Source organism: Meleagris gallopavo, chromosome 7, assembly GCF_905368555.1.
Source record: "Meleagris gallopavo chromosome 7, MGAL_WU_HG_1.1, whole genome shotgun sequence".
Classification (NCBI taxonomy): domain Eukaryota; kingdom Metazoa; phylum Chordata; class Aves; order Galliformes; family Phasianidae; genus Meleagris; species Meleagris gallopavo.
Genome location: NC_139410.1, coordinates 24723348 through 24739200, shown reverse-complemented (window position 1 = coordinate 24739200; position 15853 = coordinate 24723348). Strand labels below are relative to the sequence as shown.

The window sequence follows — 15853 nt, the reverse complement described above, 5'->3', positions numbered from 1 at the left end:
CTAGCCCAGTTTACAAATTCTAGTACAGCTGTAGGTTTTAAGAGTCAGCCAAAATTAATTATGGCAGATTACGGAACAGAGCAATGCAGTGCAACAGCCTCTTGTTTAATGCAAGCATCTGATCCAAACCAAGCAATCCCAGCCTCCCACTAAGCTCTTGCTGTCATCTCGTTCCCTATCTCTGCTGTTCTCCTGCTGAGCACCATCATCTGAACACAGTTTATTCAGATGTAGCACATTCTCGCTCAGCAGCTTTGCCTTGGCTGAGACACTGCTCACTTGAACCACCAGACCGATCAGGTTCCATGTGCTGCAGATGGGGGAAGGGTGGACTAGAACAGCCAAGAATGAACAGCAAAAGGGTGACGTACATGGCAATAGGCTTTGAATCCCTTCCGTGCTCTAACAATTTGATCAAGGTGGATAAATCAGAGCATGCTCCCCCTGAGCCTTATCATTACACCTATTTGGTTGTTAATATGCTCCTTTCCCCTCCTTCCCACACTACTCTGCAATAGCTGTTAGTTGCTTAAGAAGCTGAAGGAACAATTAAGATGCTTCAGAAAAAGCAGACAATTTCCCGCATGCAGAGCTGAGTACCCCACAGATGTGACTCGAGATGCACACATGCTGTTTTCAGGCAAGCGTTCCCAAGGGTCTAGATAAAATAATAAGGATGAGGAGTTTCAGCAGAAATCAGGTTATTTTTAAGTGGAAGGGCTCTAGGGGGTATTAGCAGGTCTCCCTGAAAATGCCATCAACCTCTTGCGTGGGGGATCTCACAGATCAATTGTTTGTAATTAAACAAATTAAGCCTGTACTCAGACTAGACAGGGACTCCGACAGGAAAGCAACAATGGGGCCACATCAAGTTGCCTTGGTTGTAAAGCATCTGACACCTCTCAAAGGCAGAATGAACGTGATGCCTGCAGGGAGATCCACCCCCAGAAGACATTGGCAGGTCCCAAGGGCTGGGGTTTGACCCGGATGCTTCAGTCACTGTGTTTAAGCCAAGGAGAAAACCAGGGCGGAAGAAGCGCTGGACGGGCTGCATCCAGCTCTCAGCTGACACTGGATGTTGCAGCTTTACTGAAGCATACGACCTCTGTCCAAAATGAGGCTCCATGAAAAGTATTTCTTTCCACTATCCCCATCCTCAATCTATCCCCAGCGTCTGTCATTGCACAGAAGAGGATGGAGGCAGCTGAGCTGGAATTATCTAAGCAGCTTGCTGAGACAATTACTGTCTTTTGCTGTAACAAAGACTGGACAAATGAGGAAGATGTTTTCATTAGCTGCAACTCACCTGAAACACAACCAGCAGCCAACTCCCACTTTACACGGTGGCCTGGCAAAGAGTCAAGTAGTGAAATCCAGCAGCAGGTTATAAACACAAATACAAACGATTAACTTTGTGATGATCCACCACCTTCTATGAGTCTTCAATATCCAGTGCCACGATCTGCTGTTCTCAGACACACACCTCTCAGGCATTCATTCTGCCAATATTTTAAGTCATGCCAATAAAGCATATTTGAATAGGATTCAACCTGATGAAAAGCAAGTTGTTACTTTCAAAGGAGGTTAGTGACCCCATAAGCTGATGGCTTCGGTCCAGCAGATGACAATCCATTAAATTAAAGAAAAAAAAAAAATCACCACTACAATCCTGACTGCCAATAAAGGTGTGAAAGAAAAACGTGGCCCCTCCAGGATGTGCACAATCATCTTTCTGGCAGCTTGAACGGGTGCGGTTTTTTTGCCTTGCCTTTTCATAAGGCAGAAATATTTAGTCTCTGCTGTTTTCAGTGAAACATTTTAGACACACTAAGCTTATGAAGAGACACATCCCACTTGAACCACATTTAAAACACCTCTTCCTTTCCAGTCATCAACTCTCAGGGAAGAGAAGAAATATTAAGCCAAAGCCCCATAAACAGATTTTTTTTGTCTGAGTGCAAGATGAGCCTGGGAAAAGCAAAACAATTCATCTACCCCAGAGTGGATTGCAAGGAAAGGTTAAGGAATAATAAAGAAGGATTTAGATCACACCACTTTAAACACATTTATAAGGCAGAAATTCAACACTCAGATAACAAACTCAGTTCACTTTTTACTTCCTCTCTCCTTCCCCTCAACCCTTAAAGATGCCATACCCTTCCATTTGTAAATTACTTTAATTTAAATACTTCCAGGTTAACAAAACATCTTAACTTTGACATGCCCCAAGTTACAAAACAGAAATAAAACCTCTTGACAAAGGGTAGGAAAAAAATATATCCAAGCCCAAACCCCCTTTTCTGAACTGGAGTTTATGGTCTGTGAGCTGGCTGCCCTCCAGAGTCTGACACAATGTCTGGAGCACCCAGAGCAGCTGGAATTCATTTTCTTCCTTCAAATCTATGCACTTTCATATGAAGTTGTGTTTTGGCACTGCTGCATAAGAAAGAGTTCAGTGCAAAAAGTCTAACCCCAGCCATGTTTCTTTGCAACCCAACGCTTGCTGAGCAAACGACAAAAAAAAAAAAAAAAAAAAAAAAGAGAAGAGGACAAGGAAAAAAAAAAAGAAAAGCCCTTTCCCTTCTCCCACACATACACACACGACTGTACCAAATGGGTCTATTCATGGCTGCTCATAAAAGGGTCACAAGGAGAAACGTTTGCAGATAAAACCAACACTTTTTTTTTTTTTTTTTTTTTCTTTTAAACACACACCATGGAGGCCTCTGGAAGGAGCTGGGAACGTCCGAGCATCAAAGTCCTGTTGCTCTCTTCCACCTCCTGCTAGCACTGCTCCATGCAGCCCCACAAGGAACCCCTCCAGCTGATTGCTGGGGTCCAGACCCCTCGAGCCACCTCCTCCAAGCCAGAGTCTCTGGGAGCCTCAGGTCATGGTGGGTTGGGAGCAGGAGGGAGATGTCCAAGGTGCTCCTGAGTGCCCCCGTCACAAAATTGTACACTGGAGTTTGTGGGAGCCTGTGGCTCGATCCCCTCTCCATTTGGTCTTTTTCTTCTTCTTCTGGCTTTTCTCTGGGATCTGTTGCCTGTTTTGGGAGGGAGGGAGAGAGGGGAATAAGGTGAGGCCAGCAGCCACAAGGCTGGGTCAGAAGCCTGACTGGAGTATAAATACATGTACTCCCATACACCCCTTCCACCAACACGTGGACTATGACACCACAGAGGTAACAACCACCACCTCTGTTTTCAAGGAAAGAAGAAAGAAGCCATATGGAAACATCAAGGCTAAGAGTAGGGACATGTGTCCCAAGAAGGCACAGTGCTTCCAGCTACCCCGGAGAACTGCTACCTGCTTCTCTACCAGAGGGCTACTCAACTCACTTGGGAAAAAGGGATGCTCCAAGAAATGCAACATCAACCATCACCCAGAGAAGCTGCGGATGCCCTAGCCCTGGAAGTATTGAAGGCCAGGCTGGATGGGGACCTGGGCAGCCTGATCTAGTGGGTGGCAGCCCTGTCTGTGACAGGGGTTGGCATTAGGTGCTCTGCAACGTCCCTTCCAACTCAAGGCGTTCTATGGTTCTATGATTCATTCTACAATTCTGTGATACAGGATGCCCCGAGACATAAACTGTCGTAGAAGGATTTGGTTTCAGCTGGCACTGTCTCCTAGCCACTGATGTGGATGTGGTTTTGCGTTTTGTTTTTCCATTAAAAGAAATGGCATCTGCTGCCAGCAAGGTTCTGGCCTCCCATGGAACTTGTGATGACTCCAGTGCACTGGGAGCAGGATGCGCCCTGTGCCCTTCCTCTCTGTGGCCTTGCCCCAGCAAGATTCTGGCTGTAGCCATAGCTGTCAAAAACACAGCTGCCAGCCCACCCATGCCATGCTGCAGCAGCCCTCATTGGTCAAGTGGGCTGTGAGCAATCTCATCTCATCTGCTGTTATGCTGGTGGCTTCTCCCTTCTCATTAAAAGACGAGGTGCTGCTCAGTCATACTGTTTAAAGAGAAATGATGGTGAAATGCTGCGTCAGATCCTCAACAGGTGCTACACTGACAGTCCTGTGCCATCAAATATAATACTCAGATGTAAAGCTGTAATAGCACCTAAAACTTTAGGGGAGCTGTACCTGATCACATCAACCACTCAAGTCAGTCCAGCATTGCGAATTCAACAGAGGGCTGTGTAGTTCAAACACCTGACAGGCAGTCTGTGGACTTAAGTTTTAATTCAAGATAAACCACACAGACATAGGCAGCTTCCATTGACTCAGAGCCTAAATAACCAACCTGAGAGCTTGAATAGTTCAAAATCAGCCTCTTTGCTATGCAACATGCTAGGCATTAAGCTGAGATTTGGACCAAGTTATCAGGACCAGAATGAGACAAAGCTGGGGGACAAATCACATGGTGTCCTTGATGCCACAGAAAATTTCACATAGGTAGCAATAACCCTCACTGTAACTACTTTGGGGAATGAGGTAGATCACCTATATTTTAGGTTATGAAGTACATTTTCAGGGCTTGAAGTTAGTGCTGTATCATTACAGTGCTCCATCCAGACTGTGTCTGGAGTCACGTTATGCAGAGAAAGCAAACAGAGCCTCACCATCTTATTTTTGTTATGTTTCATTTTTTTTTCCCCTAGAGTAGAATAGATTGTGGTAAGAGCTTGCTGTAACAAAAAGTAATATCTAGCCAACTAATGCTGAGTTCCAGAACAGTTGGGAAACAGCTTGGGACATTTCCAACTCTCCTCTGTAGTTCTCCAAAGATTTTCTGCCCCCTGCTTTTCAGATATGTGGGAAGAGTGGGCAGTACCATCTGCTTTTGATAGAGGCTGGCTTGAGGCTGCGCTAAGATATTCACAAGTATAGATATGTTGTGAATAAATGTCTGGTGGTTTAATTGCCAAGCAAGGCACTTTGACTGCATGGCGGGGAGGAGCATTATTTCAGCTCAGCACCCTCCCAACACATGAAAAATGAAGGTCCAGAAAAACCTGGCAGACAATCCCTGCCAGAAAAACAATGAGAGATTTGAGGTTATCAACGAGATGCTGAGATGTGCATACAGCTCTTTTCCTGTGGGGCAGCCAGAATTTTGGACAGCTGTACCCTGCCAACAGGGATGGGAGCCGGGTTCACCCGGAGAGCAGGCATTTGCCAAAATGAACAAAAGCAGCTCATGCCAGAACTGGGAACAAACCTCTGCTGTCTGAGGAGGAAACCTGTGGCTTAGCCATTAGATCATGCTGTTTTTCATACAAAAAGGCTTAATTTTTTCCATTTAGTGAGCAGAAAATGGTAAAACTCACCTATGAGATTAAAAAAATAGGCAGCTCTTTAAACTTAGGGCAACATGAGACCTTGAGATGAGAAAGCATGAAAAAACACATTACTGGCTCACAGCTTTTAATATTGGCCTTTTAAAGCGAATTGCTGTAGTAAGCCTTGCTTTCTTCAGTGACTAACTTTTTTTGGTCATGGTCACAATTACTTCTCAAACTGCCTAGCACTGGTATCTCACAAAGGTAACATCCTGTTAGTAACATTCATGTGCATGTACAGAACAAGGAAGATTACTAAAACCCAGAAATCAACTACCCCCAGCCAGCCCATCTCACCCCCACCCTCCAGATGTTGTCTCCCGGCTCTCCAACCCAGGACTCCCATCTACAGGCACCAATTGCACCAAATGTTTACAGCTTACCTTATTACCCTTACAAGATCATGGAAAGCCTTGTCAACATTTAGAGGGGGGTCCTTGGCACTAGTTTCTATATACGGAATCTGAAGGAGAGAAGTGTACCACAAAAGAGGTAACTATCAGCTTATATGTTGGAAACAAACCAGTTTCAGAATAAAAAATACTCTACAGGATGGAGAAATAGGGTGTCTAAGATACCAGAGAAGTAGCTTCACACTATCATAATCTGGGTCTAGTCCTTTTTAGAGGAAAAACTGAGGCTGTCTTTTGGGCCGTACCTGTAAACAAAATGTTGTCATGACATTGTTGTCAACATCTTTATTCTTAAAGAAAGCTTGGATCTAGGGAAGAGTGATCACAAGACTCCACGTAGCCAGATGTTCTCTCTTCCTAGGCTGTGTTTGTAGACACAGCAATTGCTGACGGTGATTGAAAGATGAGCACTTGCCAAAAATTCTTGTTTGCCACATCTTATTAGGACAGCGGCATGAATATTTCATGACTAAAATTCCCCTTTGGTGTAAAATGATCTTCTTCAAAGTCTAACAAACAGATGGAGCCTCCTAGAGAGCGCTTGTCCAGCATGCTGGCAGATTGATAAAACTGCCCTCTTACGAAGCATTTACATGCACATCCTTTTCCAAAGTGTGTACATACTAATGGGTGTAATGTGTTGAGCTGTAGTTTCAGTGTACTGGCTCTTACAGCAGTGAGTTTTCTTGGGGAGGGGAGGGAATGAATCTGCCCTGCCAAACTCTCATCATGCCTTGTTTAGAAACACAGAGCAGTTTGCCATCTAAGCACAGCAAGCTGCCAAAAGGTCTCAGGCTTGTTTGCTTTTACCTTTACCTTTTCATTAAGCACCTCCTACGGGAGATGTTGCCTCCCTCTGGGTATTCAAGACTTCTGGAATTTAGAGGTGATTAGTGAAGTATCGTGTGATCTACACCAATCCAAGAGCAACTTCTCAGGCTAAACTAGTGTGAATAATGCAGAGCTAGGATGGTGGGCCAGATTTATATAGTCTTCAGAACCCTTTAACTTGATTATCTTTAACAAGTTTATTTCACGTGGGCACCCGGATATACTTCCTAACTTCTGACTCTGCTTTTTCAGTCTGAGAGGTTGTGCTTTCTTCCCTCATTTTGCACATTCACATTTCTCACTGTTTGCAGACAGCTTGTATACATGACTCTGTGACAGCCACAGATTTGCTGTAGCCTGACATGCAGTAGAGCTTCTAGTTCCAGTAACGAACTGACCCTACCCTGAAGGAACTCTATACCTACTGCTCTGTGGTAGACGAAAACGCAATTGCGAATGTTCAATTCTAAGAAAAATACTTTAATTCAGCTCCATATAAGCAGGTAATTGAATTTTGAATGCCTGTAATGGTACTTAAAACAAGCAATTAAACAATTTTACAGACTTACATTATGTTTTGTTGCCATTTCTCTTCCCTGTTCTCTTGTAATTTTCCGTAAATGCATTAGATCAACTTTGTTTGCCACCAAAATCATTGGAAAGGACTCCCTGGAAAAAAAGAAAATGAAACAGTTATTAGGAGGCTACAATACAAAATACTAAGTCTAAGTTTCACTTTCTAATACTGACACCAAGCATTTTCAGCTACAGATGTACCATGTAATTATAAAGAAATATAAGGATAGATCATACAAACATACATCAGCCCCTAGACTGAACTACTATGCACGTTCATAAAAACTTACCTTGACAACATGCACACATCCACCCTTCACAGGGATTTCAAGAGCTTATTAAATGCCATCATAATGCTGAGTGATGGAGTGAACTACAGAGCTAGTCTACCACTATAAAAGGAAATTAACAGAGGCATGGAAGCAAATCTTGAACAAAGAAACAGGACTCTTTTATAACAGTTAAGGCATCTCAATAACAGCACACCTTACAGCTGCTCATCATTGCAAGGTTAAAAAAAAAAAAAAAGTCAGAGGAATTGGTGTCAGTTCATGTCCTGTAGCACAATGCTTATCCACTGAAAGCAACTGGAGGGGAAGAAAAGACAGACTCAGAATTCACACTTGGGGAGACATCAAATTGGGAAGAAAATGATAGGGCAATGACTGTAATTACCCCAAGACCACCAGTGGTAGCTGGGAGGAGGCTGTTCTGGGAGCAAGAACCCAGTCTTGCTACATCTCCAGATGCTATTATCTACTATTTTCTGCTTCTCATCATAGAGCAAAAGCCTGATGAACAACAGTTCTTCTGTACCAAAACCATCTTGCTCAGTATTTCTTTAACTCAGTACTTCTTTAACTTTACCAGGCATGTAAGTGATTGTCTTCAGACACTACAAGGGAAGAGTTGAGCGAGGCTTTCCTGACAAGGCATGTGGATGATGGTAAAGGTCTGTGTAGCTCCAGGGATTACATTGAGCCAGATCATGCTACAAGAGGTGCTGGCAGCATGGCTCCTTCCTGCTCCACCTCCCATATGAGAGCCTCTCCTCCAGCTGCATTACGTAGAGCAAAGCTGTGCTGCACAGCCTTTATCCGCTGCTATGAAGGAAGAGGTAACTGCCAATAACTGATGTTATTGTTAATTACTCTCTTACTGTTAACTTTAAACCCTCCTAAAATGATTCCAGTGTTCTCTGCTGTAACGGAGCTGATTTTATTAGAATAAGGAGCAGCTGGCTGCACTCACTGTTGTATAAAAGATTTCCCTGGATTTTCAAACAGAGTTTGTGTCATTTTTCATTGAGATGATAAGGGCTCCATCTTCTCCCTGGCATGTTGCCCATTGCTCTGGCTGGAAATGCACTGTACTGTACTCTGCATTTTAAATGGATCTTACAGTTATTGATTCTGATAATGTGCATTTGATTTAACATTTACACCTGAGCACTGATACACCTTGACTCTGTCTATTCCGGAGCAAAACACTTGCTTGGATTATTTGATTCCTTTTGGCTTGTGGCACACTGATAAGAGAAGGATTACATTTGGACAACATCTCATTTGCCTTGTTTACATTGGGCATAAAACTCTGCGGGGACTTTGCTGTGAATTGTGTGACTGTTTTTTGGACAAGCTGCTACAGTTGGAAGCTTTATTGTAATTAAGGTTATGAAGAGAAAAGGGACAGAGGTTTTAAGCAGTAGCCTGCAATTGCTTTAGAGCTGGAGTCCTCAAAACTGACTGCTAGCTTGAAAACCTGGGCATTGGCCTGGCAGGATGGTTTTTTTTATTTATGCTGTTCAGAAAAATCACTACAATAGGAACAATTTCTGCACGACAGGCATTATATACTCCAGCGTGGGGAAACACAAGCAGTTTCATGAGCCTGTTTCACTTCCTGGTTCTCACATGCTGCTGCTTGTTTGTACGGCATAAGGAGGGCTAGAAGTTTCAGTCCAAAGCAAAACAATGAACACTGCATCCTATTTTCACAAAGCTAAGTTAGACAAAACCAACATCTGCTTGCGGCAGGTTACAGGAAACACTTTGCTGCCTTCCTCATCTTTCAGAAACAGGGTGAACTTGCCCTAAGCTAAGCTGGCAGTGAAGAAAACGCCATCATTATCTGAGAGGCAGGCTGAGTGACGTTTTTGTTCATTTAGATGAAATCAAAGGGTGGATTTTCCTCTACTTTCTACTCTCACGGGCTCTGTTCTGGATGCTTTACTGGAAGAGCTGTCAGCTGTGAACCTCACATGATATGCATCCACCCTTCCTGTGGGGAAGTTATTCAGAGCTGTGAAAGGAAGCCAGCAACAAGGTCCGAACCCTCTGGTGGCTTTTCTTGATGACTTCCATAATTAACAGCTATTATGAACGGAACAACTAAGTGTTTAAAAGCTGTAGACAAATAAGGGCTTAATTCACACTCCTGCAAAAGGACTCACCATCCCTTGAACTGGGAAGGAAAGAGGGAGTTATCTGAGAGATAAGGCCTTGGTAGCTTCCTTTAGGTCTGTCAGGATGGGTTTGCTCACCATAGCAATCCCTCAGTGCTAATTTCACCCACATGTACACAGGGAGTGGAGCAGCAGACCAGTCTTGCTTTCCCCCCCGCCCTGCTGAGATGTTTCATTCATTGAAAACAGTTGCTACATAGCACAATGCATTAAGTGAATTTATCCCTTTTTGAGAAACACAGTTCCTCCCAGTCTGAGGCATTTTCCCTTCCAAGATATTTGTTCCAAGGCCCATATCGTGTAGAACCTTCTAAGGTTTGTCTGGATGACCAGGCACTCTGGTTGGAGCTTCTCTCTCCCAAAACCACTTCACTTCATTATAGGATTCCATCCATCAAACTTTTCCACATGAAAAGCAATCAGAAAGCTTATCAGAAAGCATATATCTTATCCCACATGCAGAATTACAAACCTACAAAGAGCACACAAGAAGTTGCCCTGAAACAAGCAGGAGGTCTCAGGGAGCTGAAGCCCCTCAGCATGGTCTGCAGCAGGGCTAGAGAGCGCCAGTAGTAGAGCACCCACCTGTCTTTGACTCTGAGGATCAGCTGGTGGAAACGGTCCACATGCTCAAAGCTGGCCTTGTCTGTCACAGAGTAGACTATAAGGAAACCATCTCCAGTCCTCATGTACTGCTCCCGCATCGCACTGAACTCCTCCTGGCCCGCCGTGTCCAGAACTAGGACAAAAGAGAAAGGTGTTTAGTTACTGAAACAGCAGCTGCTGTGCTGCATGGCCCTTCTGCCTCTTGCTGGACTTGGTCCTCCCAAAGGCTGCAAGATTCTGTGAAAGCAAGTTGGAGGAAGAAAGTGATAGAGAAGAGGCTATATGGACATTAGTTTCTTTCAAAGTATCACATACTACCCATGGAACGTGGGAACTGCTTCTCTGTCAAGACATGGCTCAAAGTGTCCTGCAGCCCAGTCCTCCAACCCTCTTCCTGCTCTCACTGATCCCTGCATGGAAAAGCAAAGAGCAAGTAAATGACAACTTAAATGTCAGGGACAACCCAGAGACTGTGGTGAAGCAGAGTTGGGAGATAACCTGGAGTGATAGCTGCATGCATCTTCCCTTTCTCACTGCCTGGATGTTATTTCTACACAGCTATGTGCTTTCAGAGCAAGATGGTACAGAGCAGGAAAACTGTTTTCACCCGTACAGCTGCAGAGTTAGCATCTACTGCCCACGAGTGACAAGGAAAGCCCTGGGCACTGGAGGATAGAGACAGTGTCAGGTGTGTACTGCTGACAGAGCAGCAGGGCTTGATGCGAGTTTTTCTAGTCCAAGCAGGCCTACAGTCCTAGCATGACACTCCCTGCAGGGTAAGTACTCCAGCTGCCCTCATTTCCAGATGAGGCTGGGATAAAGCCCACTTCACTGCCAGCATTACATGCTGAATCAGCAAGGGTAGCCATGTGGGGACATGCTCAACATGCTACACAGCACACCACAGTACTCTGTGTCTAGAGGAAAGGCAGCTGTGCTGGAGGAGGTACTTGGCAATGGGAGACCCCTTAAAACTCCTCAGTCGTATTCATTTGCCTCCCTTCACTTTGAAAACCTGAAGGGTAAAAAGAGCTTCCAGGCTCTTACAAAGAGCCCAAGGTTGGGGCTTGTTTGCTGAGTAGCTAGAACTTGCTGGAAAGTCACGAGTATCCTTTCACAGCTTTTTATCCCACTTCCCTCCCTTAAGTCTAGGAAACAAGGGTCTCAGCTCAAAGGCATCCAGGCTGTTTCTAAGGACTGCAGAAGAAAAGAGAACAGGAAGGAAAAAAAAAAAAAGAGAAGATAAAAGGAAGAAAAGAAAAACAACCCAAAGACATTCATGCACTGGTGAATTTCTACACCCTGAGCAGAAGAGCTACTATGGAAGAAGGCCAAGAATATGCGGCTGGAATGGAAGAGGAAATCAATCCTTCCTATCCACCCAACCTGTAAGGAGAGGTTGGGCTGCCCTCATCTGACTCCTGAACCAGATGGAAGCGATGGGAGCTGACTGCCAGCCCTACATACACTCCCTTCCCATCTTACACACACACACACACACACCCAGTGCGTGGAGGAGTGGGACAGCTTCTAGCAGTGGGCTGGGCTCTCCTGCCATTCCCCCCCTTCCTACCACTAAACACAAACAGGGCTGCTGTGTCAGCAGCCACTATTTACAGGGAATTCATTTGCAGCACTCTTGGAAAGGAGAACAAGTCCAGACAGCACTGAAAATGGCACTCTGGAAATGTAGGCAGGAAGACATGCAGCAGTAAAAGTCAATTTCCTATTCACGCAAACGTAAGGGTCATAGATTTGGCCAGAAGTCGTAACTGCTTCAGCTTCAGATGCGCTCTTCTTAAAGACAGCCCTCTATATCCTAACGGTTTTCACCATTTGTGTACTGCAGAAATCAGAGCAGAGAATGCAATTGGGATCCTTTTGTAGGGAGAACTCGGTCACATCCTGGAAACCATCAGCTCCAGAAGAGGGCTAGAGGCAAGCAACTTTGCCTCTAGCATAATACCGTGGCATAAAACCTTAAAGACTGTAATATGCTGAAATGGGAAAGCAGCAAGCAGAAATCTTAGGAAGGTGGAACTGGGAAGGTGATTTGGCTGGCTTCCCAACAGGGTGAGGAGATTTAGGACTTAGCTAGCATGCTTCCTCTTAAAATCCTAGTTTCTGCAAACAGGATGCCAGGAGACTTAGAAATAATCATAAGGTGGTAGAAAAGAATTGTGAGCTCTCTTCCCTTGGTACTCTTTAAAATCAGCACTCGCTACTCTGATTGTCAGTTGCCACCCTGGCAACACATAAAAGCCAAAGTGGAAATAAGACTGGAGGAAAGCACAGCGGGTTTCTCCTGCCTCGTTCTTCCGAGAACTGAAATCAAATTCATGGACTGTGCAGTGCAGAGAGGGCCTTCCGACAGCAGGTTTGGTTTAGTTTCCACAAACTTCACTGAAGAGGAAGGAAGGAAGGAGAAACTCTAATGAAAACATATGGGCGAGCAGTGAGAAGCCAACAACTGTCTGAGGTAGGAAAAGACATCCAAAGTAGGCAATGCCAAAGTCTAATTACAGAGCTTTAATGCAAATCGGCTAGAGAATAAACTAAGAGCAATCAGCCTTCAGAGCCCAGCATGAGGTCTCTTGCTCTGTGAGTGAAAGGTTGCTAAGCAAAGAGATAGCCTTTTCTGCTTTCCACCTGTAATTAACTCTACGTTAATCCTTAGAGCTTTACACACCATTTCCCTGTGAGTTCTGATGGGCTGGACAAGAGCATGGCTGCTCAGAGAAAGCACATCTGAGTGAAAAGCCCAAAATAGAAGCACTCAGTGCTTCCAGGTATAGATGTTTTCTGTGTTGCAAATCTCTATAACTGAGAGTGCTGTGAGTGCCCATCCAGAGATCCTGGCATGTAAATCTAAGCCAAGGGCAGAGACATACCGACTATGAAATTCAAGCCATGACACTACTTTTCCTAAAGCTTCCACTGGATTTACCTCAGATTAAAAAATAGCATTCCCAGCCTTGAGGCAACTCAGATCTGGTTGTGCAGAAGAGTTCCTCTTTTTCCACACCAAGGTAACACTCCCTCCTGTGTCTTTACCTGTACACTGCTGGGCAATTAGCCAACATGAGAGTTCCTCCACTGCCTCACCAAAGGGGCCAAAGATGACAAGACAGGCACTTAAAGCACATTAAATCTTTTTCCTGTCTTCCACTCAAAAAAAAAAAAAATATATATATATATACTAGTGGCATCCACACATAGCTGTGGCCAGACCTGAAAGCAGCTCTCAGAACACCTTGTATTCTAGAAAGGTGGTTGTGCACCACACAGCTCAGGGACAGGACAGTTCTTCATGCCCACACTGATTTCCTGCTCAGAAAGGCAAGTACAATGTGCATGACCTGATTTTTGCAAGCAGTCCCTTCAACTACTTACACATAGCATACGTGCAAACCTTTAAGGGGTTGGATGGGTCTGCAGGCAGACAGGAGCCAGGGAAAGGAGCAGCAGCAAGAAGTCTGACTCCAGGCATTTTCTGCCTTTTCAGCAACTTAATGCAAAATACAGAAAAAGTCTCTGGAGCAAAGAGCAGAACTAGGAATGTGGCACCATCAGGGGAATGCTGTCATCATGGGCTACAGAGCCAGACTCTTCTTGGCACTTCTCTCCGAGTCTTGATTTTCTCTTTGCACAGCAGCTCTGCTTCCAAAGGTGGGGCCAGAGAGAATCTCCATTTCCAGCTATTCTGTGGCTTGGTAACTCTGGTCAAGGGAAAACTTAACTTGAACTGACAAGACAAACCTAACAGTTTCAGGCTGAAGAAAGCCATGTCCAATTTTCACCCTTCCATCAGCAGTAGTCTGGTAGAGGGCAGTCCTCAGGGATATTTGGTTTAGCTGAGAAATTGGTATCTTGGGTGCTGAGCAGACAGCTTGTATGTTGTATTCCTGCACCCCAAATCACCCTGCAGAGATATGGAAGGTGGTGCCACAAGCAAGGAGAAGCAAAGTGCTCTGCTTGGTCTCTCCGATTGTCAATGGTCTGCTGAGATACAGCCACACTGCCCCTGGTGTGAGAACCTTCCACAGGGTTAAACCTGTGACGGGAAACACTGGGGCTCTCATAAGCCCTTCTTCTGTGCCCTAAATACACAGATGTTATAACATGGAAAACCCGAGTACTTGAATTCTTTCCCTTTCTTTAAGGAAAGAGAAAAGGGGAGCCTTCAAAAGAAAGGCTGCCACATCAACATACAGAATAAAGATGGGAGCCCTTAAAGGGATTCTTTCTCTAACAAAGGCCAAGTATTCAAAAACCTTGTGTTTTCCATGTTGCAACATCAAAATTTTCCTGGCAGGAAAAAAAAAAAATCCCCACAATCCAAGACAAAAAGCCCTCTTTCAAGGTTGCAAAATCTAAGCAATCGAGGGAGGAAAAATACTGTATACACAAATAAGAGAATGAAAGCACAAACTTTACTTGAATTTTAATTCTTTCAATGACATTACCCAAAGTTTAAAGAAATAAAACAAGCGAGCTGCAAAGCAACCATTCTGCCTGCAAGTCTAAAGTGACCTCTGCTCTCTCTCTGGCCTCATGGCTGAATTGTTCCCAAGCTTCCCAAAGAGAAAAGCAGACAGCCTGTCCAGAGATGACTAGCAGCAAAAACGCTCTGCAAAAAGGAATGCATGGGTGACATGGGTGGAGAGAGCAGAAAGAGAACCCAGGGAAAAGAACAGAGCTTGCTGCTATTCCATGGGGATGCACACCAGGTCCAGCCTAATGCAAGAACACACAGGGATTGAGATAGGGACTTGTATAAAGAGAAAGGGGAGGAAGAAAAAAAAAAAAAAAAAAGGAAAAAAGAGAAAACTAAAGATAAGTAGTAGTAAGACAACTTGTACTCAGTGGGAATTTCATCTTAATGATTCTGGTGGAAGGAAAGAGGAGAAAGAGACCACAATCACCCAGTACACAGGCACAATTCCTTTCTCTGCTGCTATCAACTGGCACAGCTAAGGGTTTAGCCCAATTCATCACCATGCCCAAGCCATCTATCTGTAGCCATCACTTCCTCTCCTCATCACCACCTTTTTACCTGCATGTTGTTTATGAACTACAAGGAATCTGGAACCATTGGGAATTTTTTCCTGTACTGATACTCCACTTTTGGTTTCATGCCCAGATGAATAATTCCTGATTGGCACTTCACAGCCACATCAAAAGAATCCTCTGCTAAGTCAGCCTGCACACAGAAGGGAGCATACCAAATTAATGATAGCAACTCAACTGGAGCAACACCTAATCAAAGCATATTAACCCTGGTCCCCACTTAATTCTGACCTGATGCTTCTACACGGCACCTGCATGCGGATGCATTTAACCAAGAACATCACCGTGCTGATTTCAGTATGAACAGCAGGGAATAAATGAGGATAACACATGCAGAGGAAATTAGAGGCTGATCTCAAAGCCTTGTGGGAGATGCAGAAATCTAAAAACAAGGGCTAACCACAAACTGCCTGTACATCTCTTACACAAGTCAAGTGCCTTGTTCCACTCTATGGCACTTGTCCTCCAAATACTGAATCGATGGTCCCAGAAAACTGATGTTAAGGCCACCAATCAAGTATGTCTGCACTCAGCAGCCAAGTTGGACTTGAATACACCAAGTACAGGTCACTCAGTGTTCTGGGAGGCATGAAGTGATCACAGA

At 44.5% G+C, this 15853-nt stretch overlaps 1 protein-coding gene across 5 annotated transcripts in view; it reads right to left on the bottom strand.

The window, feature by feature from the left end:
• Positions 1-2040: 2040 nt before the first annotated feature.
• MRAS (muscle RAS oncogene homolog) overlaps positions 2041-15853 on the bottom strand; it is a 34174-nt gene continuing 20361 nt past the window's right edge. For all 5 annotated transcript variants that reach the window (XM_085227791.1, XM_085227794.1, XM_085227795.1 and 2 more), the window contains 4 exons: positions 10159-10312; positions 7103-7202; positions 5673-5752; positions 2041-3044 (listed from right to left, as the gene is read on the bottom strand). In XM_085227791.1, coding sequence (XP_085083917.1) covers positions 2945-3044; positions 5673-5752; positions 7103-7202; positions 10159-10312 — 434 coding nt within the window. In that variant the 3' untranslated portion in view covers positions 2041-2944. The remainder of the gene's footprint in view (positions 3045-5672; positions 5753-7102; positions 7203-10158; positions 10313-15853) is intronic.